The 25,385-nt window shown below is 37.7% G+C and overlaps 2 protein-coding genes and 1 long non-coding RNA gene across 4 annotated transcripts; 1 reads left to right on the plus strand and 2 right to left on the minus strand.

Annotated features, from left to right (window-relative positions):
* Window positions 1-517: 517 nt before the first annotated feature.
* On the minus strand, window positions 518-7,957 carry LOC126601887 (uncharacterized). The gene is made up of 2 exons (XR_007615852.1): window positions 7,496-7,957; window positions 518-7,394 (listed from the first exon to the last, which is right to left on the minus strand). It is a non-coding gene; the product is annotated as an uncharacterized LOC126601887 (long non-coding RNA).
* Window positions 7,958-12,120: 4,163 nt separating this feature from the next.
* Window positions 12,121-14,215, plus strand: LOC126603295 (20 kDa chaperonin, chloroplastic-like). Its single transcript, XM_050270098.1, has 6 exons — window positions 12,121-12,287; window positions 12,416-12,588; window positions 13,017-13,196; window positions 13,284-13,439; window positions 13,681-13,758; window positions 13,869-14,215. Exons 2-6 carry the CDS (start codon window positions 12,418-12,420, stop codon window positions 14,040-14,042), a joined length of 759 nt encoding a protein of 252 aa, XP_050126055.1. The 5' UTR covers window positions 12,121-12,287; window positions 12,416-12,417; the 3' UTR covers window positions 14,043-14,215.
* Window positions 14,216-14,350: 135 nt separating this feature from the next.
* On the minus strand, window positions 14,351-21,268 carry LOC126603294 (auxin response factor 19-like). Of its 2 annotated transcripts, none has more exons than XM_050270096.1 (13): window positions 20,532-21,268; window positions 19,721-19,833; window positions 19,541-19,636; window positions 19,353-19,409; window positions 19,090-19,245; window positions 18,912-18,996; window positions 18,677-18,767; window positions 18,425-18,589; window positions 18,130-18,325; window positions 17,776-17,914; window positions 15,653-17,589; window positions 15,164-15,354; window positions 14,351-15,072 (listed from the first exon to the last, which is right to left on the minus strand). In XM_050270096.1, exons 1-13 carry the CDS (start codon window positions 20,572-20,574, stop codon window positions 14,892-14,894), a joined length of 3,450 nt encoding a protein of 1,149 aa, XP_050126053.1. In that variant the 5' UTR covers window positions 20,575-21,268; the 3' UTR covers window positions 14,351-14,891. The 2 variants fall into 2 exon arrangements, with proteins under 2 accessions (XP_050126053.1, XP_050126052.1); XM_050270095.1 differs by having other exon boundaries at window positions 19,721-19,836.
* Between the last annotated feature and the right edge of the window lie 4,117 nt (window positions 21,269-25,385).

Genomic DNA, 25,385 nt, shown 5'->3' on the forward strand with positions numbered 1-25,385 from the left:
GGTGTTTAAAACTCAACCATTTCACGATCAGTTTGTACGGTTGAGTTCATGAGGATGAGATGAGTGTGATGGTGGAAATTTTAGGCGTGATCCGTGGAGTTTGGTGGTTGTTCTTAGTGGTTGCATGGAAAAGAGAGTCTCAAAATAAAGAGAGAATAAGAAGGAGAATGAGAGAAAGAAGATGAGTTCTGATTGGCTAAGAATAAGAAAAATCTAATTAGGTGCAATAATGTGGGAAAGTAATTGATTGGTGGTGAGGAAAAAGGGCACGGGTCCAATTTTTAAAAGAAGAAGGGGATAATATTTTTAGATTTTGTATAGTAAGTCGTACATCAAAAATCTATCTCCTTATCAATAACAATGTCTCCCACACTAATAAATTAACACACGCGTGTACAACTCTACCTGTTGTTAAGTACTTTAACTGTGTGTAACTTTTTTGTTACAAATCTGATTCGGATCTAATTCACGCTCACGCGATCGTAACAACGAGTACTAAATAATTACGATAACAAGAAAAATAAATTAAAGCTGAATAACCATGTCCATGTCATTTTGCCCACAAGGGCATAAATGTCAATTTACACAGTCGGGAAGAAAATTATATGGGAAATTAGGGACAGGTCGTCACAATCTACCCTTTTTAAGAAAACTTCATCCCGAAATTTCAACACTACTAAAGATCATAATTAAAGAACAGACGTGGATAAAGATCCCATAAATGCTCATCTGTCTCCCAGGTAGCTTCCTCAACAGAGTGATTTCTCCATAGGACTTTTACCATACGAACGATCTTGTTCCTGAGAACTTTGTCTTCCCAGTCAAGAATAGTCACTGGAACCTCATCATAAGTTAAATCTGGATTAATCTTTAACAGCTGAGGAGGAATCACATGTGACAGATCAGAGACATATCTTTGTAGCATGGACATGTGGAACACATTATGCACTATTGACAACTCTAGAGGTAGATCCAGTGGGTAAGCAACTTCTCTAATTCACTCAATGATCTGATATGGCCCGATGTAACGAGGGCTTAGCTTTCATTTCTTCCCAAATCATACAACGCATTTCCACAGCGACAGCTTTAAGAATACCCAATCTCCAATCTTATATACTCTGTCGGTCGAATGTCTGTTTGCTATACTTTTTGTCGATTCTGAGCTGCTTTCAGGTTAGCTTTTATAACCTGAATGTTCTGTGTCGTCTCATCTATGATTTCAGGATTAGCCAAAACTCTTTCGCTGACCTCGGACCAACATAAAGGTGTACAACATGGTTTCCCATAAAGCGCCTCAAATGGTAACATACCAATGCTAGAGTGAAAGCTGTTGTTGTAGGCGAATTCTATCAAAGGTAAACGTTTGTGCTATGTGTCTCCAAATTGTAGGACTGAAGATCTTAATATGTCTTCCAACGTCTGAATAGTTCTCTCTGACTGTCCATTGATCTGAGGATGATAGGCAGTGTTGTAGAGTAATTTCGATCCCAGAGTTTCTTGAAAAGCTACCCAAAATTTTGAAGTAAATCGAGGGTCCTGATCAGAAATAATACTAACGGGAACACCATGATACTTGACAATTTCAGAGACAAAAAGTTTAGCTAACCAACTCAAAGAGTAGTTTTCACAAACAGGTAGAAAATATGCTGACTTGGTAAGCAGATCTACAATCACCCAGATACCGTCATAACTATTATGTGTATGAGGTAACTTGTACATGAAATCCATTGTGATATCTTCCCATGTCCACTAGGGTATAGGAAGTGGCTGTAACAACCCGAATGGTTTCTTTCTTTCTGCTTTGACCTGATAATAGATTGAACAATGACTCACGTACTCTGCAATTTCTCTCTTTATTCTCGGCCAGTAGTAAAAAGGTCGAATAGTATGATACATTTTAGTACTCCCGGGATGCATCGCAAAAGCCGAGATATGCACCTCATCAAGTATTTATTTCTTCAGTTCTTCCATATTTGTTACATACATTCAATCGCCTTGCATGAGCATACCATCAGGCATTCGAATCCTTAGATCTCCTCTATTGCCCTTTAACACTGCTTGCTTTAACTCCTGGGATTCAAAGTCATTCATCTAAGCCTCGAGAACACGATCCAATAAAACGGGTCTAACTTGAAAGTTGGTAAGTAGAGCTCCCTGGTGATCCACTCCCAAAGTGGTTCCAGTAGATCTTAGGTCGGTGAGAAAATGAACATGACATGCATAAAGGGCATTGAGTCGACCGTGATATTTCCTGCTGAGAGCATATGCTACAGTATTTGCACGACCAGGGTGATATTCGATAGTGCAGTCATAATCACTGATGAATTCCATCCATCTACGCTGCCAGAGATTAAGTTCTTTTTTAGTAAAGATTTACTTTAGGCTTTTATGGTCAGTGAAGATTTGACACGTTTCCCTATAAAGATAATGCCGTCAAATTTTCAAAGCGAAAACAATAGCTGCCAATTTGAGATCATGAGTAGGGTAATTCATTTCATGAAGTTTTAATTGTCGTGAAGCATAAGCAATCACATTTCCATGCTACATCAGCACACAGCTCAGACCATTCAGAGAGATGTCACTATAGATCTCGAAATTCCCACTGCCATCGGGAAGTGTCAAAACATATACATGAGTGAGACAATACTTCAATTGTTGAAAACTCCATTCACAGTCATCACTCTATTCAAAACTAACACATTTCCTGGTTAACCTTGTCAAAGGCAGGGCTATGGCTGAGAAGTCTTTCACAAAGCGTCGATAGCAGCCAGTAAGACCAAAAAAACTTCGAACTTCAGTGACCGTTTGAGGTTATTCCCAATTCTCCATTGCTGCTACTTTCTAAGGGTCTACGAGAACACCCTTAGCTGATATCACGTGTCCCAAGAATGACACATGATCCAACCAGAATTGGCATTTACTGAAATTGATTCTCCCTTAGCTTTTTCAAAAGCAGACGTAAATGTCTAGCATGGTTAACCTCGCTCTTAGAATACACCAAAATGTCATCGATGAAAACAATTACGAACTTGCCAAGGTACGGACGGAATACTCAATTCATCAGGTCCATAAAAGTTATTGGAACATTAGTTAACCTGAATGGCATCACAAGAAACTTATAATGACCATATCGAGTTTGGAAGGCTATTTTCAGAACATCATCACTTCTGATCTTCAATTGATAATAGCCAAACTGTTAGATCCCACATAGCCCAATGGAGTGGATCATCTATGCCTTATATGTACATGCCCACCTTTATTGGTACAAGGCCTTTTAGGAGCTCACTGGCTTTGGGTTCCATCAGAACTTTGAAGTTAAGTGAGTTCGCGCGAGAGCAATCCTAGGATGGGTGACCTACCGAGAAGTTCTTGTGTGAGTTCCCAAAAACAAAACCATGAGGGCGTGGTTGTGGCTTAAAGCGGACAATATCGTGTTACGACGGATGCAAAACTCCGGATGTGGTGGACCCTGGGTCGGGATGCGACACAAACCCTAGATCAATTTTTGAGCAAACATAAACATCACGAAGCTGATAAAAAAGATCATCGATACAAGGCAACGGATAACGGTTTTTAATCGTCATCTGATTTAGCTGTCTGTAATCGATACATAGCCTCAAAGTTTCATCTTTCTTCCTTACAAACAAGACTGGAGCTCGCCAATGGGAAATGCTCGGTTGATTGAACCATTTTTCAACAAGTTCTTGCAACTGGGTTTTTAATTCCCTTAACTCCACAGGAGCCATACGATAAGGAGTTAGAGAAATATGGTCGATACTTGGAATTAGGTCGATGGTGAACTCCACTTCACGAACCAGTGGTAAGCCAGGTAAATCGTTGGGAAAAACATTAGGAAAGTGTCTGACTACCCGAACGTCTTCCACACGAGCAGGAGTATCTTCAGTCATCACTACATGAGCTAAGTAGTCTTGACAACCCTTTCTCAACATCCATTTCGCCCTTATGGCTGAGATAACTCCGTGTTTTAAGCCATTACATTCACCGACGAAAGTTACAACAGCCATGCCCGGTCGATGGAAAGTAACTATTTTCTGGTGGCAATTCAATATGGCATGATTGTAATCTAATCAATCCATACCCAAGATAACATTGAAATCAACGATATCCAAGGGAACAAGATTAGCTGGCATTATGACATCCTCGATAAGGATGAGACATCCTTGGTACTCCTAACTAACATAACAAGTTTCACCCCTAGGCATTGAGAACTCCAAATCATAACCGAGGGGAATGAGGTGAGGTTGAGTCTTTTGATCAAATGTATGGGAAATAAACGAATAAGTAACACCCGAGTCAATTAAAATTCTAGAAGATGGCCAAGAACATTCAACATACCCATAATCAAGTCGGGGTTACCCTAAGCATACTGCATGGTGATGTTCTTTAAACGACCCTGCTTTTGTTGTCTACCTCATCGACCTCTGTTTACATGGTTGTCAGTCTGCCTCATCGATCGATGTTTACCTGGTTGTCGCGTCCCTGATTACCTCAACCTTGGTTGGTTTGATTAGTTTGCTTGGTTGAGCCGCCACTGCTAGAAGCTACATCAAAATTCTGGTACTGTCTTCCAGCGTACCACTATGCTCCACCGCCTTGATACGGTGTATAACCTCCCTGGTACTGCAAATAGCCGCCCTGGTAATAGAGAACATCAGTCGGGTACTGATACACTCCTCTTAGGTACTGGGCTATATCGCCTTGGTAGTGGAAAACACCACCATAACATGTTTGCTGGTAGGTACCAAGTCCTGGAATCTACTAAAGAGGAACTGTAGGTGGTAGAGTAAGAGGTTAAGGTTTCTGATTTTGAAGGCATTGATTAGCTATGTGCCCCCATCTAACCATAAGTATAGCACCCACTATTTCCCTTTTTACACTCACCGAAATGACAGTTATTGCATCTACGATAGAGCAAAGCACCAGAATTGCTAGGGTTCTTCTAATTTTTAAAACGTGAACGGCCGGTGGAATTACCTTATTCGCAATGCATTGGAACTTAAACCACCGCTCGACGATCCAAAACTATTACCATTTTTTGAGTCCTTCGAGGACCAAAGGATGACTACCCCCTATTATTATTCCTCGGGTTATTATTGTTACCTTCTTCATCATCGTCATCATCAGCAGCATTTTTAGAATCTTCAACACGAAGAAGAACCTCAAAGAATTCTTAATAGACAGAGCATGGAGTAGAAGTTGTCAAAGATTGCAGTCGCTTATGAATCCCCTTCTTAAAATAATGGAGCATATATTTGGGATTCCTAATGATCTCGGGACAAGTCAGTGAACTTTCGGTGGTACTCTGTGACTAACATTTTACCTTGCTTCAGCTCTATGAATTCTTCTCTCTTTTTATCCTTGTACTCCGAAGGTGTGAATCTAGCCTCAAATAAACACTTGAAAACATCACAATTCATGGCATCTTGAGTAGACAACATGTGTGACTCCTAAGCCCACCATGATCCAGCTCCCAGACGGAAGAACCAAGTTGTTGTCTCGACCCATCTCTTGTCTGGAAGATTCCCCTGTCACTGCATAACTCGAAAAGTCTTCTCAACATGGTCGATCTAAACCTCAGATATCTCAGGTCCCTCATTACCAAAGAAATTATTTATTTGAAGATGGGATACGGTCTCTAAGGTAGTCATCTGAGGAGGATGAAGTGTGGACTGAATGGCGATGGTGATCGCCTCACCGAGTTGCCCAAAATAGGAAAAATTAGTCTCAGAATTGACAGGTTGCGCTCTACGAGGTGGCATTATTCTGACATAAGAGATAAAAAATTATTAGAACCTATAACACATACAAATGATGCAGAACTGCTAAACATATGCTCTAATACCAAAATGACACACCCCGACCGAAGTCGAGGCATGCTGGCCGACACCTGAATGTGACATAACCATAAAGGAAAGTGATGCATAAAAATATGGATAAATTTAAATCGAACTACGATTTATTTAAGCTAATAAAGTGTATGCGCAGTAATGGGAAGAACCCATAATACACAAATGTTCAGAGCATAGATGACAAAGGTAGTGCAGTCGAAACTAGTTAAGTACTTAATACACAACAGGAACAACTCCTACATTTAATTATAGATATGTCAGAACCATCGAAGATTCCTCGTATGCCACAAAAAGTTCAGCTATCTAAGACATGGAGGGACGAAAAACAGAAGGGTGAGTGGGCAAAAACAAAGGTTTATAAAACATATTTATTTTCTTAACATACTAACCCCTTGCTGTAAAATATGTATGTTTCCAAAAAATCATACTACATATAAGTATGAAATCAAATGCAAATCAACAATAATTCCAGAAATATGCCAATCACAATATCTCAACAGTAACATAATAAAATCAGATGCTCATCAATCTATGCTAGCACACAAGTGGGAGTCGCCTAATGCAACCTGTACGACTGAACTAATGCTTATCAATCTATGCTAACACACAAGTTGAAGTTGCCTAATGCAACCTGTACGACAAGACTAGATGTAATCATAATATACGCTCTAGTGCTACAATCACGTGAAGACTAGCGCTATTCACAGTCACATACGAGTCGAAGTTGCCTATTGCAACCTGTACAACATGACCGGCACCTACTTGGATCAAATGTGAGCGTGCGGTACAATTATGAATATACACGTGAAAGACTGGCCATGGCCCTAGGCGAGCAAAAACATTAGGGTGCAGCATGATGAGCAAACTACATAAATACAATCATGCCTTAACGATTCAATAATTCTAATCAACATAGTAAACTTACCTGCGTATCCCGTAGTTTTATTTTAGCATTTAACAACAGTATAACATTTCTTATAACATTATTTAATCATGGCATAATAGGCATGAATCAATTCAAAAGCATTTGTGGAAACTGTAAAACTTCATATATCATATATATAAAAAAACAAATGTCCACTCACTGATACGTGGTCGAATCGTAGCCCCCTTACCTTGCTTGACCTCGTACTTCTTCAGGATAATTTTCTCCTATATGTGAAATAACTAAAATAATTAATTGATCAACACATACACAAATAGGCTAGGAAAAACCCTCATAGTTTGCTCAAACGGAGGGTTTAAATATACGAAAATGTTTTACTCGACGTCATCAACTCGTACACGTCAAGCACGCGCTGCCTAGCCCACGGCCACACGCGCACCCATACGCAAGCCAGAAACTGACATACCTAGGGAATATTTCGTTAGAGTTGACGAAATATTTCATTAAATAGTAACGGAACCTAACGACATCAGAATATTCTGTCAACTTTGACGGAATATTCTTTTTTTTCTCTGGTGACTTCCGCCATCTGCCGCCATCGTCTGGTTTTGCCAGAAATTGGAAAAAGTTGTCGGTTTCTGAAAAAAAATTTAAAACTTCATAACTTACTTATTTCTCAACCATTTTCAACACACTTTATATGGAATTGAAGCTCTTGAGGATTATAACAAGACTGTACCTTTCAAAAGTCCAAAAGGTGGACGGAAGTGGGTTGAAAAAGCCTTAAAAAGTTCGGACTTATTTTCTTCGCCTCGAAACTGTGTGTTTCGACGTCAACTCGACTTTAAACTTAGGCTATTAACTCGAGGGAGTTGTGTGGAGGCTTCCAAACATCCCAAAAGATTGTAACTTAGTCGGGAACACGTTGAGGAAAACTCGTCTGAGTCGGAGTTTCCGAGTTGGGTGTTCAAAACTTAACCATTTCACGATTGGTTTGTACGATTGGGTTCGTGAGGATGAGCGGAGTGTGATGGTGGAAATTTTAGGCTCGATCTGTGGAGTTTGTTGGTTGTTTTTAGCGGTTGCAGAGAAAAGAGAGTCTCGGTATAGAGAAAGAATGAGAGAGAGAGAGAGAGAAAGAGTATGAGTTCTGATTGGATGAGAATAAGAAAAATCAGATTGGGTGCAATAGTGTGGGAAAGTAATTGATTTGTGGTGAGGAAAAATGGTACGTGTCCAATTTTTAAAAGAAGAAGGGGATAAGATTTTCAGATTTTGTACAGTAAGTCGTACATAAAAAATCTCTCTTTATCAATAACAGTGTCTCGCGCACTGATAAATTAACACACGCGTGTACAACTATACCCATTGTTAACATACTTTAACTGTGCGTAACTTTTTCGTTACAAATCCGATTCGGGTCTAATTCGCACTCACGCGATCATAACGAGTACTAAATAATTACGATAATGAGAAAATTAAATTAAAGCCGAATAACCATGTCCATGTAACTTTTCCCACAAGGGCATAAATGTCAATTTACACACTCTGGAAGAAAATTATATGAGAAATTAGGGACAAGTCTTCACAAAAAGTGTTTATCGTTACACATAACAACAGTGCTTATGACCTGAAGAATTTCATACGAAAAACAATCTCACACTAGTAAAGTCCAAGTACCAAGTTCAACAATATAAATAAGAGATCAACGACATATTTGCATTTAAATAGAAATTATAATTATCCACTATGTACACATGCTTCATTGTTTGTTTTAAACATTAAGGGTGCGTTTGTTGCGTCGGACTATCTCGGACTAAATTAGCTTTGAGGACTAAGCTGGACTGGCTTAGACTAGGCTAAGTTAGACTAACTTAGTGAAGCGTTTAGTGTAGTGTCGGACTAAGAACTAAAAGCAATAACAAATTCTAATATTATATTATTTAATTCACTAATAATTATTATTTTATATTATTAATTCAGGTTTATTATTATTTTATTCCTACTTTTGTCTATATTTTTCCTCTCTAGAAACCTCCGTAGTGCTTTCCTATTTCTTTTCTGTTCATTTCCCTCACTCTTCATAATTTTTCTTCGTCCTCTCCCTCGTTTTCCTCCCCACTCCCTCTGTTTCTCCCGAAGTTTCTTTATCCTAATCCCTTTTTTTCTTTGTCCCTCTCCCTTTTCATCTCCACCTTTTTCTTCCTATTTTTCTTCGTTCATCACCCTTGTTTCTTTTTCTATTTTTTCTAAGACGCAATTGGCAAATCAGCACCCATATCAAAGTTCGAGTCATATGGGTACTCATCGTTCTGCTTCTCCGGCGTCAATGACGAAGGTCTGCGATTAGGCAGTCTAGAGTGCATGTGTAATTAGAACAGCTATTGTGCATGTGTGAATGGACGACTGCTGTGCGTTTCATACGCACATCGATTTTGTTTTTGTTTTGTTTTGTTTTTTTTTTTTGGTATCGAATTTTGGTTTGGATCTGGTTTTGAGAATGGAAAGAGTGCATAATTTTTTTTCCTTTTTTGTTTTCAAATTGTGAGGGATTTAGGTTTGAAAATGGTATATGAGGGGCAAAGCAGAGCATAGTTGGTAAATGGGATTTGGGTTTCGAATTTTGCGAGGAACAAGTAGGAAGAGGAGGGGGGCGAAGCAAGGAGTTGGTCTTAGCAATCCGGTCGAATTCGGGGGGTCTCGCGAAGACCCTCTAGCGAAGCCGTTAGTCTTGGTTAGTCGGGGCGAGTCTCATTAAAGCTTGTCCTAGCGTGGAACAAACACGGCACTGCAATCCCGCTTAATCTAATCCAGTCTAGTGAATGCTAGCAAGTGCAAACAAACGCACCCTATTAAAATCTATCATTGAGGGCCCAAATGCGTCGTCACGAACCTAAGCATATGAAAGTGATATTAAATCAAGATTCAAAAAGATTATTCAGACCGCCACTTAGTACTACGGTCTAGTGGTATTCATTTTCATTTGTAACTGAAATGTCTTATGTTTGATTTTCACCAAAGGCGAATTTGAACCACATTATTGTTAGGCCATTATGAGGTTAGGTCTACCTCCTCTCCTTAATATAGATAATATTGTTTGTTCAAAAACAATGAAAACATAAAAAATAAAAAATAAAATTCCTTAGACCAAATAGGTACAATTATACGGTTAGCACGCCAGAAAGTTGATTCAACAACTGGAGTTAGTGCAGCCAATACAATTTCAACTACGCGTCACCGCGGAACAAACCTTAACCTAAATGGATAACCTACAACCGTGCTGACCCAAGCTCGCCTATGGCATGCAATATTAGGTCTTTGGGATCGCGTCATCTAGGGCTAAAACCTCAGCTGATCCGAAGATTCCCAACCCCACGCATATGCATGCATCTAAAACCTCAGCTCATCCGAAGTCCCATGCATGATGCATGTCTCTTCACTGTGCTTTGTCTCCTTCTAATCTCTCTACTTAGGGGGTCTGAATTTGTTCCATTTTTCTCTTCCATCATCTACGTAAACATTGGTTTAATTGGCTTTTTCTCAACGAGAGTTGTCCAATTAGACAGTTCTAGAAGAGCTTAATTTCATGAAGCGATATTACCTCAATTGAATCACGCATTGTTATCTAAAACAGTTAAAACGCATTTTTGTGCGTAATTGACTTTGAAAACCTCGTATGTTCCTTAACATAGATCATTTCTCTTATAGGCCGGTTCATAACTATTTGTTTTTGGGTTTTTTATTTTTTCTGCTTAAGATATGATGAAAGTATATCAGAGAAATGAGAAATGAAGAAACAGATGGGAGAGAAAGAAAGAAATAAAAGAAGAATAAATGAAAACAAAATCGTAAAAATAAAAACAACTCAAACCAGATTTTCGTTTTGGTTTTTAATGTTCATTCTGTGTTTTTCTCTTCACATTCTTTTACATTTCTATGACCATCCGCTATCCATTATTTTACTTTTGTATTTCTTCTCTGTTATTAAAAACAATTATATTGACAATCAATAGTGGTCAGCTAGCTAATTAGCACCCGATTCATGAATTTATGATCATCTAACTCCTTAAGCCGCCCACCTGGAATTAATCTATATCCCGGGGTGTGACTTGGATGCAACTACGTACCTGCAAGTCATGTGTCAAGATTTTAGAGAAATAAGCTACAGTTCATAGTTAATTTACCTTGATTTTTTTTTTAAATTTGTATCTAATTATTTCCACAAGGTAGGTGTAAGAGTTTTATTTTACTATTAAGTGTAAGCATACATTGTAGGTCATATTTAATTTTGTCAATTTTCTGATGTGGAATTCTTATATTCTTCAACAATTAACATGTACGTGCTATATATTCCAGGAAAAGAACTCAGGATTTCAAAACTGACTGAGTCGAATAAATGCTTAAAGAGAAGAATGATAGATTTAGAGTTAATAAATTAATCCGAATATATGAAACATTTTTTTTAATAATTTAAAAAATGAGCATGTAGTTTCAAACTCAGGATGCACGGGTAGAAATCTAACACAATATCCACTAGGATATTAGACCGCATGTAATATATGAAACATGTAATTGGCATTGAATGTGGGAACGTAAGAGTTGGGCGCTTGAATTCTAGCATTAATTAATTTAAATTGCGGGTGGGTTATAAAAATAAGGCCAAATTTTTTTTGTAGTATCTGTGATGGTAGGTTATTTTCGAATTGGCCCCCGTAGTCAAAGAAATTAATAATTGTACACCTATGATGGAGTCCATTAGCAATCTTGGTCCAAATCAAAACATTCACCCCAAGTTTGTCAAAAGGTTACATATGCCCCTCCCATGCAAAGGACAAAAGCATCCCTTTATACTATTGACTGCCATAACCAATGACAAATCGGCACATGATCATGAAATTTTTGTTTGTGCACTATTATTTTGAGAATCCACATGAATGGATTGGAACTCATTTATTTAATGATATGATAAAAAACTCTAGGATCGAACTGGCAATAATAATTTACCAAGTTAATTTTGGTTGATTTGCCCCTTATGTTACAAAAAAAAGAAGTGGTAGAAAGCAATGCATCTAGTGCCAATTCGATTCCCACCATTCTCCATCCGCATAACAACTAACAGTTTAACTCACTAACACTATCGTTCGTGAAAATAAAATAAATAACAGACTACACAAATAAGCATATGGCCATATGGCCCAATCATAAATCTACTTAGCCACGTAGAGAGAGGCCTGGCCACTTATGAGTCCATTTGGGTACTTGGAAAGCCCATGTTTCCAGAAGCCTCTAGGTTGCACATTCGGGCGGGTACCGTCGACCCACCCAAATTAAAGAGGCGCCCGAACCACAACGGCAACCAAAGGAGAGGGACAAAAAACGGAGGAGTTCTAGAAGCGTCTTCTATCATCTGATAAAACCCAAAATCCTGCAGTCTGCAGACACTCTAGGGTTTTATCTTCTTCACTCTACTAAGCCACTAACCTCCTCCTCCTCCTCCTCCTCCCACACTCGCCGCCCTCCAAATTCAATAGGTAGCCCCCTTTCCTTCGTCAATTCAATCATATTTGTCTGCGTTTTGTTCATTTGGGCATTTCTGTACGATTTTGTTTCATTTTTTTAATGGTGAATTGATGAATTTTATTTGGGTAATTTGTCGTAGAAATGGCAGCAGCCCAACTGACAGCATCGTCGATCTCGGCCAGGAGTTTGGCTTCGTTTGAAGGGCTCAGACCTTCAAACCTCAAGTTCGGGTCGCCGGCAGGAGTATCACTTGTCAGCCACCGCTCCTTCCGCGGCCTCGCCGTCAAGGCCGCCACCACCGTCGCTCCCAAGGTTGTTACTTTTGCTTTTATCATTTCTTTTGTGGGTAAAATTTGGTTGCTTTGGGCAATTTTGCTATATTTATGTGTAGTTTTGTGATGATAATGATTTGAATAATAATATGAATAAATTTGAACTTTAATCTCTACCCTTTTCATTATATCCACAGAAGATTTGCTATTTGATACTGGTTTTGGTTATTGGGTATGTATCATAGGACCCGAAAACATGTTCTGAATAGGGTTTCTAACTGTTTTTACCACTTTAGGTTTCGTTGTTTTCAAGTTTAGGATGCCAATTAAACTGAAAGAGTGTTTGTGTCGTGGAATTCTTGTTTGTTGCTCTGGTTGTTTGATAAAGTTAGCTCCTTTGTTGAAGTTGTTGATTCCATGCTATTAGTAGGTTATCTGATGTTAATGGGTTCTGATTCGATTTTGCAGTACACTTCAATTAAGCCTTTGGGCGACAGAGTGCTTGTGAAGATCAAAACAGTGGAAGAGAAAACCGGCGGTGGAATTTTGCTTCCAACTACAGCGCAGACAAAGCCTCAAGGAGGTGAGGTTGTTGCTGTCGGAGAAGGTAAAACAATTGGGAAGACAAAAGTGGGCATCAGCGTCGAGGTTGTGATATCTACCACATAATCCTCTTTAGCTACGATGAATCACTGTTTAGGTTTCCCTGTTTACTGAATGCTTTTCGTGTCACAGACTGGTGCTGAAGTTGTATATTCCAAGTATGCTGGGACAGAGGTGGAGTTCAATGGTGCGAAGCATCTTATACTCAAGGATGATGACATAATCGGTATTCTTGAAACAGAAGATGTGAAGGATCTCAAGCCTCTGAATGATAGAGTCCTAATCAAGGTTTGTTGCCCTTTGAAATGTTCAAGAGTCAGTTGTTGAAGTAAATCGTAAATTGGGAGGCTTCTCATTAACTCTTTATTGTCTCATCCTTACAATTATACATCCAGTGTCACGCTACTAATTGTCAGTTTATTATGTTCTTTTCCATACTCTCTAATACGGGCGTATTGGCTACTATGCGTTTTCCTGTATGTTTGAACCAAAGAACATGATTTTCTTTCCCCTTTGTTCAATCATGCAGGTAGCTGAGGCCGAGGAAAAGACCTCGGGAGGTTTGTTGCTGACAGAGGCAAGCAAGGAGAAGCCCTCCATTGGCACGGTAAGGGGTTAATGATATTTTTATCGTAGCTCAAGGCATTGCTGCTATTGTGGATATGGTTTTGGGCTCTGAGATATTGCGGTTCACATCTCCTTCTTTCAATGTAACAGGTGATTGCTGTCGGACCCGGTACTGTTGACGAGGAAGGAAACAGGAAACCACTATCCATTTCGCAGGGAAGCACAGTTATGTACTCCAAGTATGCAGGAAATGACTTCAAGGGCAAAGATGGTTCGGAGTACATAACTTTGAGAGCTTCAGATATCATCGCCATACTTTCTTAGTCGTCGAATTAGATGAGCTCAAGTTGTATTTTTGAAATATCTGGCAGAGCTTCTTGAAAACATTTCTGAATCTGATTACATAGATTTGATGGCTTCCAACTCCCTTTTCTGTACTTTTGAATGTAAAATGATTGCGTTTGAAACAATTTCGTTAGCAACTATATTTTCACATATGACCTTGGATGAAGCCCCATTTTTCAGAACTGAATCTTTTGGTTAAAGTTTCTAGCTTTCATGTACCAAAGCTTCTAGCCTTCACCGGAAAATCGTTCCTCCGCCCGTCGGTTTTGGTGTTTCATAAGAGGTGCTTCTCTGTGATCGAAAAATGAATCATAAAAATCCTGGGTCCATTACATCTATTACGAGTTATAACTAGAGTTGTATATCTAGTTATATATTCCATCTCTTCGATTCCTCTATATCGAACGAATACTTTACAAATGAGTAGGAAATTGAATGTCGAATCGGTCTCAGAGAAGGAAAGATCATATTATACATTTCACCGCGCCATACCGCGCCAAAAATCTCACTTATGAAGCTACACATCAACAATAATATATGCAAGGATTACGACTAAGTCACTGTAGAGTGTTAGAGATATTTTTGGGCTCCTACTGACCTGCTATCGGAAATTAAAGGAGCTCAATTCGCCAAACCCGTGGAATCAGTAGTTTTCACACCGAACAGACAACGAACAATTTTATCCCTCAATGATTGGAGAGACTCCAGTTCTGATCGTTGTATCAGTATCGCACGAGAGGGATTCTGCTCACATGGATTACAGCTCACAGTTGCAAACCAGATTGAATTTCATCTGCCGAAGACTTGATCATTTCACCATTTGAACCCTTACCGATTAAACGAGGCTGCAGAGTTATCATCATACTGAGGTCTCCATGCATTTCCACTGTCAGTTCCGCTAGAAGCTTGATTGGGGACTGGAATGTTGCCGAGATCTCCATCCAAGCTCATCTGCCGTACTTCAACGGATGACAATATCTTTATACTCTGAACACAGCTCACAAACTCCCTGAAAGCAATTATGGAATGGATGTTTGAGAAAAAGCGAATGGAAAGGCAAAAGGGCTTGCTATTTTCTGTTGCAGGGTTCTTGAACTTACTCCCATGGATCATCGCCAACAAGAAGAATGTCATTTTCATGATCCACATATACAAGTTTCCAGTCCGTCCTGTGTGGATCTTCTAGTTGCCCTTCAATCCCGAACATGCGGGCAAGATCATGCCGGAGTTCATCATAGCCTTTATAACGGGTGACATCAATGCATCTTCCCACAGATCCACGCTTTTGAACCTGTAATTGTTAAGTTCAGTATTATGCAAAGGTTAGGCAAAAGTTTGGCAAAGGTATTTTGAGGAGAAAATGAAATTATATATTACTACATGACATTTGACTTTGACAATTGTCGTTAAAACAACAAAAACCTAATGTAATCAAAGTCATAATAATATCACTATATATTAGCTGATTCTCTGAAACTGCAAACGAAGTTTCCTCCAGTTGTAGCCTAGTCGGTTTACAAATTTCAAGACAAAAATGCACCTCAACTTCAAAAGGAACAAACCAATGATGATTCAGTATAGCGACAAACCTTTGTATATGTTCTCATACGTTGAGCCTGGTTTGCCCACAATCCGTTGCCTAAAACTCCAGTATCAGTTATGGGAATGTCACTTGAGCACCCAGTTTTGAAAGGTAAGTTTGGTGCCCCAAATGACTGAGAGCTGATTGCAGCAGTGGATAACTCTATCTCAATATCTCTTGGTGTCCCGCCATAATTAGACAGTAAGTTCTGAAGATCTTTTTGAGAGTCATATCCCCTTGACAACAAAGTGTCCGGTGCCAATCCATCAATATTAGCGGAAAATGGAAGACTGCTCCGAGGATTCGATTGAACATCACCATCCAAACAGAAGGTGGGGAGTGCATAGTTCTGATGGATTGTGCTAGCATCCAGACAATATGATGTTCCAGATGATGAAGCTTCTAACTGATCCGTGATTGTACCTTTATATTTTATCTGGTCTGGCCCTTTTGAGCTGGGCAGCTCATTTTTTATCCGAATATCAGACTTGCTCTGAAGCTCCTGAACCAAATTATGAGCAGGTTCTGCCACTGAATCCCCCAACAACATGGCCGTTCCTTGCTGATTCCTGTTCGAGTATTTTGATGGGGACATCTGGCAGTTATTAGTAGAAGGGGAGGTTGAACATGATGGACCATCGCCTTCTGTAAGACCAGAATGGCTTCTGATTGCTGTAAGTGGCTTGTGCTGGTTCTGGGGCTGGATAGATGGCATATGATGAGACTGCATGACCGAAGGAGCTGCAAAGTTGTTCAGAAGTCTGTCCGTTGAGAAGCTGTTGCCACTTAGCTGTTGCTGATGATGCTGAGTCATAGGCAACTGTTGTAACTGCTGGTTTTGTTGGTGGGCCAGCTGCTGCTGTAAGAGTTGAGGCTGCAAAAGTGAGCTTGATGGGGAGAGTAACTGCGGCTGCTGCTGTTGCTGAAATTTCTGTAGCAACTGTAATTGGAGTTGTTGCTCAGAGATGCCCTGCTGAGATGATTGCTGTACTTGCGGCTGCTGCTGTACTTTCTGTGACATGTTTTGTTGCAAGAATTGCTGTGGGGACGGTTGCAATTGTGACGCCTGCTGCTGCCTTTGTAAGACGCCTGGTTGCGATTCCAGTTGCTGCTGCTGGAGCTGTGAGTTTTGTTGTCCAGTTGGCACCTGAAATGAATTCTTACTAGAAGAATGGACGGCTTGCTGGGATTGGGTATTCCCTGTTAGTAATTGCTGCTGTTGATGTTGGGAGAACATAACTGGTTGTTGCAAATTTTGGCCCGGGACCTGGTTAGGAGCAACAGAGCCGTTATTTACCGGATTCGGCTGAGATAATTGTTGTTGCTGGTGCTGTTGACGTTGCGGTTGCTGTTGGTGCAGCTGCTGATGCTGCAGCAGGTTTTGAGGGTCTTGCTGTTGTTGAGGCTCCCGCTGCTGCTGATGGGAGTAATTCTGGAGCTGTTGGTTCGTCGGTGTCTGCAATAATTGCTGCAGCTGCTGCTGGGGGTGATTTTGCTGATGTTGGTTCGCTGAAGAATTCAATAATTGATGCAGCTGCTGCTGTTGGGGGTTACTTTGCTGCTGTTGGCTCATAGGATTATGCATCAATTGCTGCAGCTGCTGCTGCTGGGCCCATGTCACATTCGGCTGCTGCATTTGGCTAGCTTGGTTTTGTGGAGCTGACTTATTTGACTGGAGACCGGGTGCAGACAGCACCGGGGCTTGAAAGTTCAATAACTTGGATGGATCATCTGTACCAAGGTTATTTTGCAGGCCGGTTGGAGGGACCATGGATGGGAAAAATCCAGACTGAGAAGCTGAAAACTGATTATTTTGTTGCATGTTCATCCACTGCATCAAACTCAAACCAGGGAAAACCGAGCTTGGGGAATTCTTCATGCCAAATTCATCTCCAAGCCAAGGCATGGCTCTCTTGAAAGCATTCTCTATGTCAGATTCATCATCTACAAAATGCGGTTCCAAGGTTACAAACAGATAGGCAGGATTCACGCGGACATACAAAAAAACGTTTGTGTGATTCCATCAACAAAGCTTTTCAAGCTAACCTTTTAAAAAATTTCTTTACAAGTTAATGAACTTTGAAGATTTTAGACTATAAAGAGTCTAGCTAACTTGTCAATATGGTTTACCTGGCATCCCTGGTTGTTTGGGAAACTTGGGTCTGAAAAATGGAGGAGGGCATATGTAGAAAGGAGTTACAACAGGCTCGATTTCCCAAATTGAAACTCGGCTAGGCCGGTCACCTGCTGTTGATTCATCCCATCCAACCTATAAAAAGTATATAAGTTTCAATTTCTGGTTAAGCTTAAGTGCATGTCAAAAATGCCTAGAAAATTTCGACTAAAATTTGTATCTGGAAATGGGAGCTACAAAATGAACTCTCAGCAGAAATAAAGAATGAGACCAATCCAGTGTCACTTAAACATAGACCTACACAAAAGTTATGCAATCTTGACTAAATCCTATGAAATGCTAACCAATACCTGAAGATTGCGCCATTGTGAACCTTTCCAACGAACAGGATCCAAATCACTGATGCCAGTGATTGTGCCCATGTATCTGCGTACTCCTGACTCTTCAGTCTCAAACATCATTCTGAATCGCATGCCAAGTGAAACTTGGGTATACATCGCTTTATTGTACTTGGCTAAAGGTACCACAAATTCAGAAGGGCTTGCCCTTTAAGATCAAATAATTATTGTCAGAACCAATCAAATAACAATTACAGATGACATTTCCTAAAGACCAACAAGAAAAACCTAAACATCCTAGTGTTACCTTGGGTTGTAAAATATGGTAAACGGGCTGTTATTTGCAGCAGCATGAGCTGCGGCTGCAAGAATGCCGATATGCATGCTATCACTGGATATGACTGATGAAGAGATAGCTGGCTGCTGTCTATTAGCATGCCTTATGCCCAAGAGAAGCTGAGATTTTTCATCCCTGCATACAACCAGATTGTTCTAACTCGATAACCAAAGGAACTAAATCGGGCTGAATCATTCATCTAATTGACCACATCTTTCATACCTTATAAAAAGAACAGAATCTCCGGCAAAGAGTCTTTTTGTGCTAACGAAAATACTCCAACCTGTAGTCAGCAGGTGCCTTTTCGGTTGGCCTGAAATGAAATTGCTACACAGTTAGAATGAAAATTCAGAAATTTGCATCTCAACGTCTAATAAGAAAAACACAAAACAGAAACAAGTTATACTTTATGGGGAAGGAAGAGAACAATAGGAGAATGTTTTAAAGAGGGAAATACCTCGATAGATATGTCTGAATGTCCACGCACTATCATGCAAATCTTTTGCAACAAGCTCCTGAGCAGGCGGTTGCATCGAAAAATCCTATCAAAGATCATTGCTTCTAGTTACCACAAGTGTACACCGGCTTTTTTGATATTTTCGTATTAAAATCTAAAGTTTCAAATTTGTACATACTAGAGGTGGGAAGATCTTCTCAGCTGCTCGACGAGGTACAGAAAATCCACCATGAGTGCTTGTGTCACTAGCTGTAAGAGTTTTGCAGAAAAACTCAGCAGGTTGCCTACTTTGCTTGAGCCCCATGTCGGATGCCAGTAATGCTTCCTTCTCATACTGCCGGACAGATATTCAAACAATTTTGCAAGTAAGTGAACACGATTATATGTGAAAAGGGAAGCAGTAAAGTATTGCTTAATTCACAAAAAGAATGGCTGGCCTACTTTGTTTACTGGTTGGAGAGTCATTTGTGCATAGACCTCATCTGTTTCGGTATCAGCCTGTGCATTAAAATGAATAAAGAGACACATGAATAATCTATCTAAAATCAATCATGTTACAGAAAATACAAAATTTTACGTTCGTAAAATAAACTTCATCATTCTAAAGTAGCTGTGTGGAACTGTCATACATGCAATGTCACATTGTGAAGCATGCATATCAATTTTGACGGAAGGTTGGGGTAGTTCGGTATGAAATCAGTCTCCTTTTGCATTGATGCTGCAACCTGAAAAATAGTTATGAAAATTCCATCAGAAACCAGAATCTCGGGAAAAGTATTGCTTCTTTACAGATATAGAGAAAGACGCACTTGCTCGCTGTGACCTTGAGGGAAGTACACCACAAGACTTCCAACTGGAGGCAAAGAAACCAATGGCCCAGCACAAGCATGCCATAACTCTGAATTAATTCTCTTCTGTTCTCCTGCTGCAGACCAAACAAAACTTTATCAGCGTTGAAGAGAACTCAAAACTCGTGACACGATAATTAAATGTGAAGTGATAAACTTCTCAAAACAAATTTGTTTCCAATGAGATCATGGCACAAAATATCTGAAAATTAACAAATCGTACAGTATTTTCATCTTTCAGCCACAATAACCAAATTATCCGTAAGAGATTAGAAGAACACAAGATCTGTTGTGTTAAAAAATAAAGTTTATTTCAAAAGTGGTCCAATTTATGTTTAAGAACAGTAAATCATTCATGTAACAAGACTTTTCTTAGAAATATTACATATTCCTTTGGGAAGTGATCAATTCATATACTGAATTTATGAGTAGAAATCGTATGAAATGAAATCAAAGAATGAAAAATTCAAATCCATATACTGAATTTATGGGAAGTGATCAAATTCATATACTGAATTTGTTAAGTGATAAACTTCTCCAAACAGATTTGTTTCCTATGTTATATGGCACAAAAAATTGCTAACAGAAACAGATTCAATCAAAGTTGTAAACTATAACCAGAAAACAAACCCCCAACCATAAAAGTACTTCCACTTTCTGCAGAAAACGAAGTCCCTCAGAGCATTTTAAAAGCATAAAATTAAGCTAAATCACAGAAATTAATAGACAACCAAACATAAGACTAAATTTGCCAAAATTCATGAAGCCTCACCTTCCCCAGAATTTGCCATAAACCCATTTGTGGGAACCTTCATGTTTAATATTTGAATGATTTTTCTCACAGAAATTCAAACTCTTGCTCTTCTACCTGCAGCTCATTACCCAGAAACTGCAGTTGCAGTACAACTTGTTCCAGAAAGCAAAGAGTTTCAAGAACAACCACCACTTTCAATTCACAACCTTCTCCAATTCACATTGAACCCAGATAACTAATTCCTTTACCAATCTCAAAAATGCTACAAGATTCTGACTTTTTTCTAATTTCACCAAATTTGAAGAAACCCATCATTGCCCTTTTCAAAACCAGACAGCTCAAATCTCAGCAAACCACTCTCAATTCCCAATCAAGTTCACCGACCAAATAACCAAAACACACCCAGAAAACAAAATATACAACTGCTGAAAAAACTAAGCAAACTGGAACCTGGGTTATTTGAATATACTCTCAAAACGAAATGGGTTAAAATAATCACACAAAGCCAAGGACTTTGTGCTTTTTCTTTCGGTTCAAGCCTTTTTTTTCTTGGGTTATTGGAGTTCTTGTTTAAGGAATCGGTGAAAGAAAAAGAAACTAAAGTGTCGCCGGGAAACCAGAGAGGGAGCAAAGCAAGCAAACAATGCTCGGACAGCTTTTTTTATTACTTTATGAAATCAACAGCCCGACATGAAATAGACTTAAGCAAAAGCAAAGCAGAGCATTCACTCTCTCCTTCTCACTCAAACAGTATCTCTTCAAACTTGGTTAAAAAACAAAACAAAAATAACAATATAAAAAACAGAGATTAAGTTAATTAAACACCATTATTGATTATTGATGGATCGTATTCATTAGCGTGTGTTATGCTCTCCGCAGACAATGATTAATTATATTCCCCAACCAGTCCCTCTGTCCCCACCTCCTTTTTATATAAATAATCAAATTCACCTCAGATTCATGTTAAATTCATATTTTCTTTTGGTTGTTATATATGCTAAGGTCGCTTGATTTATTGATGGGTTTTTATAACAAATGATTTCTAATGTTTTTGAAGCTTTTCGCTTCGGATTTTACATTAGCATGCTAATAAAAGTTTTGACAAACTTTGATAGCAAAAACTTATTTATTTGCGAAGCACAACATGAAAACGATATTGATCAATTTTTAATGTAAGAAACCAATGTAAGGTATTTCAGAAACATAATGGACCATTTGCAATAAGAATCTTTATTTATTAAATATATTCACTAAATGATACGTTGATCTACGTACATGAAGGAAACTTGACTCGATCCAAAACTTATAAGCAATGTCTTGTGTGTGATGGTAGTCGCGTGGCAGTTGAAGGCACCATTATTAATTCGCTAAATTATAACATATACAAGCATTAATATTGTAACTTATAGTAAATCATGAAAGGGGATAAATTTTACCTTACATGTAAAACGTCACTCCATGCATTATATAAGTTTAGTGAATTACTAACACGACGTTGTTATTGTCTGATAAATTTTAGGAATTTGCTTACAGAAATTCGGTAGGTAAATAATTTTTTTTATTCTTTAAATTTATATAATTGTGAATGGTAGTTTAGGAGAGATTCTACTTTTGGACTTAGAGTTATCTCTTTCTCATTTAAGTGACCATGTTAGGTGATGAGAGATGTAAATAGGAAAACATAATATGAGAGACAAAGAGATGAGGTAATATTAATTTGGTCACTCAAGATTTTTCCTAGCTGAGGAGGTTAGTTAATGACTAATGAGAGAGAGGGGGATGAAAACTTGTCACGTGATAAAAGATATATAAAAAATGAATAATTTGGATGCGGTCCTTAATTCTAACATTCTTTGACTAAAACCTTAATGATATTCAAAGTTTGGTCAAAGTCCCTTGACTTTGTACACCTCATTATATTACAATTCATATTTATATTTTTATAGTTTTGACATTAATTGTTTGATGAGATTTATAATCCTATAAATTTAAAATCCCTTATTATAATACTATTAGAAACGGTTAAAATAAAAAAAATTCAAACATTTTGATTGAATAAATGGATAAAAACTATGTAAAAATAAGAAATAATAAATGGCAAAAGAATGTATCCATAGTGTTAAAAAAATTGGTACATTTCACATATAACAAAGTGGTACATTAACAAAGAAGAATGGGTACATTATAACTAAATTAGGGTACAAATAAAAGATTAAAAAATTATGAGTACAAATGCATTTTTAAAAAATATAGGCACTAAAAGAAATTAATACATGGGTACAAAATAAAACTAAAAAGAAAATACTACAAATTTAAAACAATGTTGCAAATTAAAAGTGGGTACAAACTAAAAATATAAATATATGATACAAAGTTTAGGCATAAAACATAAATATACCATATGTAATTTTTCTATCATTGATTAAATATACAATGTCACGTGACGGTATACACATGTGTACAAACGCAAATAAAACTTTAAAAAATATGGGCACAAAAAGAAACTAATTTATGGGTACAAATTAAAAATGAAAAAAAAATGGTACAAATTAAAAATAGGTACAAACTAAAAATAAAAATATATGATAAAAAAATTTAGTCATAAATATAAATATACTAATTGTAACATTTTTAACACTAAAGGAATATATTTAAAAATAAAAATATTTTATTATTCAAATAATTAATGATGTTATTAATATCCAATGACCTTAATAAAAAATTGAAAATGAATAGGATTTTAATCAATGTAGTAGTAAAAAGAATGATGTAAACCTAATTTCTCCTATAAAAAAATTGTGATATAACTCCGGTCAAACTCAAGATTTTGCCTCAGTAGAGAAGCATATGCAACTTTCTTTATTATTATTTTGTAACTTAGTCGCGTAATGAGGGACTTAGAGAAAGAAATACTTGTCGTGAAAATGATAGAGAGAAAGAGTACATACCCTAGTAGTAGTTATCACCAATATTTTGCCCTAGCTGAGGAGCACAAGCAAGATGCAACGTTCTTTGTTGGGTGTTTTTAACCGTTGGATGGGTGAAATTGGATTTTACCTAATTTAGGGAAGCAGTGGACAGTGGGAATGGGATTTGGCGATGAACTCATTTGGGAAAAATAGAAGTTTCCTTTTTATGTGGTTGCTGACGTGGCGACGCACTTGATGTTTGACTGGAGGAGCTGTTTATATTATTATTTTATTGATCCATCCAGCATTCAACTATTTTTTCCCTTTTTTTGGGCCTTTTCATTGGAGGTTGGACCCATCACAACATCATGCACATCATTTTGATGATGCTCTTGCTCTTGGATTTTAATTTTTAGAAATGCTTAAATTTTCTCCACTTAGGTCATCTCTAAATTCAATATTTTTTTTTCTCCAATGTATTATAAAGTTATATTACATTGATGTTTAAATATAAAATTTGAGTCCCAAATATATATATGTGTGTGTGTGTGTGTGTGTGTGTACTTTTGAGTTTTGGAGATCACACAAATGAGGAAAATGTTAGTTTGTAAAATTAAAATTTGAGATTTGACTCTAATTTTTCATGTTTCAAACTCCTATCCGTATGATTCAAAGGTTAAAATTCAAACCCACCTTATTTTCGGACATTTCATTTGTTTATATTTTCCCAAAACAATGGTTATATTACTTGTCGTTTATTTTTATATAAACGTAAGCAACAAGGCTTCGCACCAAGTTTTTAGTAACATAATATGCATACTTAATATCACTTGTACTAGAAAAACTAGTTTATATTATTTATTTGACGAGAAAAGACATTGTTTTAAGGGAATTTTAACGAAACACTCCCGTTACTGTTCACTTTTAACAAAAAACCACATTTTTTTTTATCATTTTTCATTCAAACTAAAGTTTTTTTTTTGAACTTTTCATTAGTTTTTCTTTGTTTTTGTTTTTTTAATCATTCAAGAGTAAGAGATCCCTCCTTTGTCAACTTGAATATTACAAAATGCCAAGTATTACGACCATTTTCCTATGAATAAGTTTTATAGTTAAAGATAATATGATAGTTGTATGTTATCGCATTCCTTATTATTATTATTTTGTCAAAGCATTCCTAATTATTGGTTCCTGCATAAAATGTTAAACAAAAATATTAGATAAAAAAGTCAAAGTTCCATTTTCATGATATTCGAAGAAAGTTGTGTGCATTGTATTTACGAACCTTATACATTATGTCTATATGGAAAAGATTTGGCATTTCGCCAAATCCCGTGCAATCAACCCTTGCTTCATAGTTTTATCTTACCTTGATGGTTAACGTGCATTCAATGAATTGAAACACTAGCTTACTTAAAGTAAGTAGATAGGGCTCGCTAAGTTAAATTTATTGCTTATTATCTTTTATTTATATTTTTTTAAAGATAATACGCGGGTAGTTTCGTCACAACAATCCACTCTTATTGGGAACTAACATTTTAGCTCAATATATTAATTTAATGTGCAAAGCTATGGCCAAATGTAAACGCGGCACCTTACTTTGACTAAAAACTAAAAATACCCACTTTTCTGGTATGATCGATCTTCTGCAAATAATGCTAACTGATTCTTTCTATGAGAAATGCTAATTGATTCCTCTGTAGCAAAATAATAATAACAATAATGTGAGCCCTAAAACCTTTTAAGAGAAAAGTATCCAAAAAAAAATTAAAAGGGATGAAAAAGAAAGGAGAATTTTATATAGAAAGTAGGAAGGGAAGAAGCCGCAAAAGCAGGAGATGTTCACATGCCAGAAATTCGGTGGGTTCCTCCTACCCTATAAGCTCATGGAATACACCAAACACATATCCTACTGTAAATAATGTATTTTAATCGTACAAATTTCATAATTGAAATTGTTTAA

Source organism: Malus sylvestris, chromosome 15 (assembly GCF_916048215.2).
Source record: "Malus sylvestris chromosome 15, drMalSylv7.2, whole genome shotgun sequence".
In the NCBI taxonomy this organism is placed as follows: Eukaryota; Viridiplantae; Streptophyta; class Magnoliopsida; order Rosales; family Rosaceae; genus Malus; species Malus sylvestris.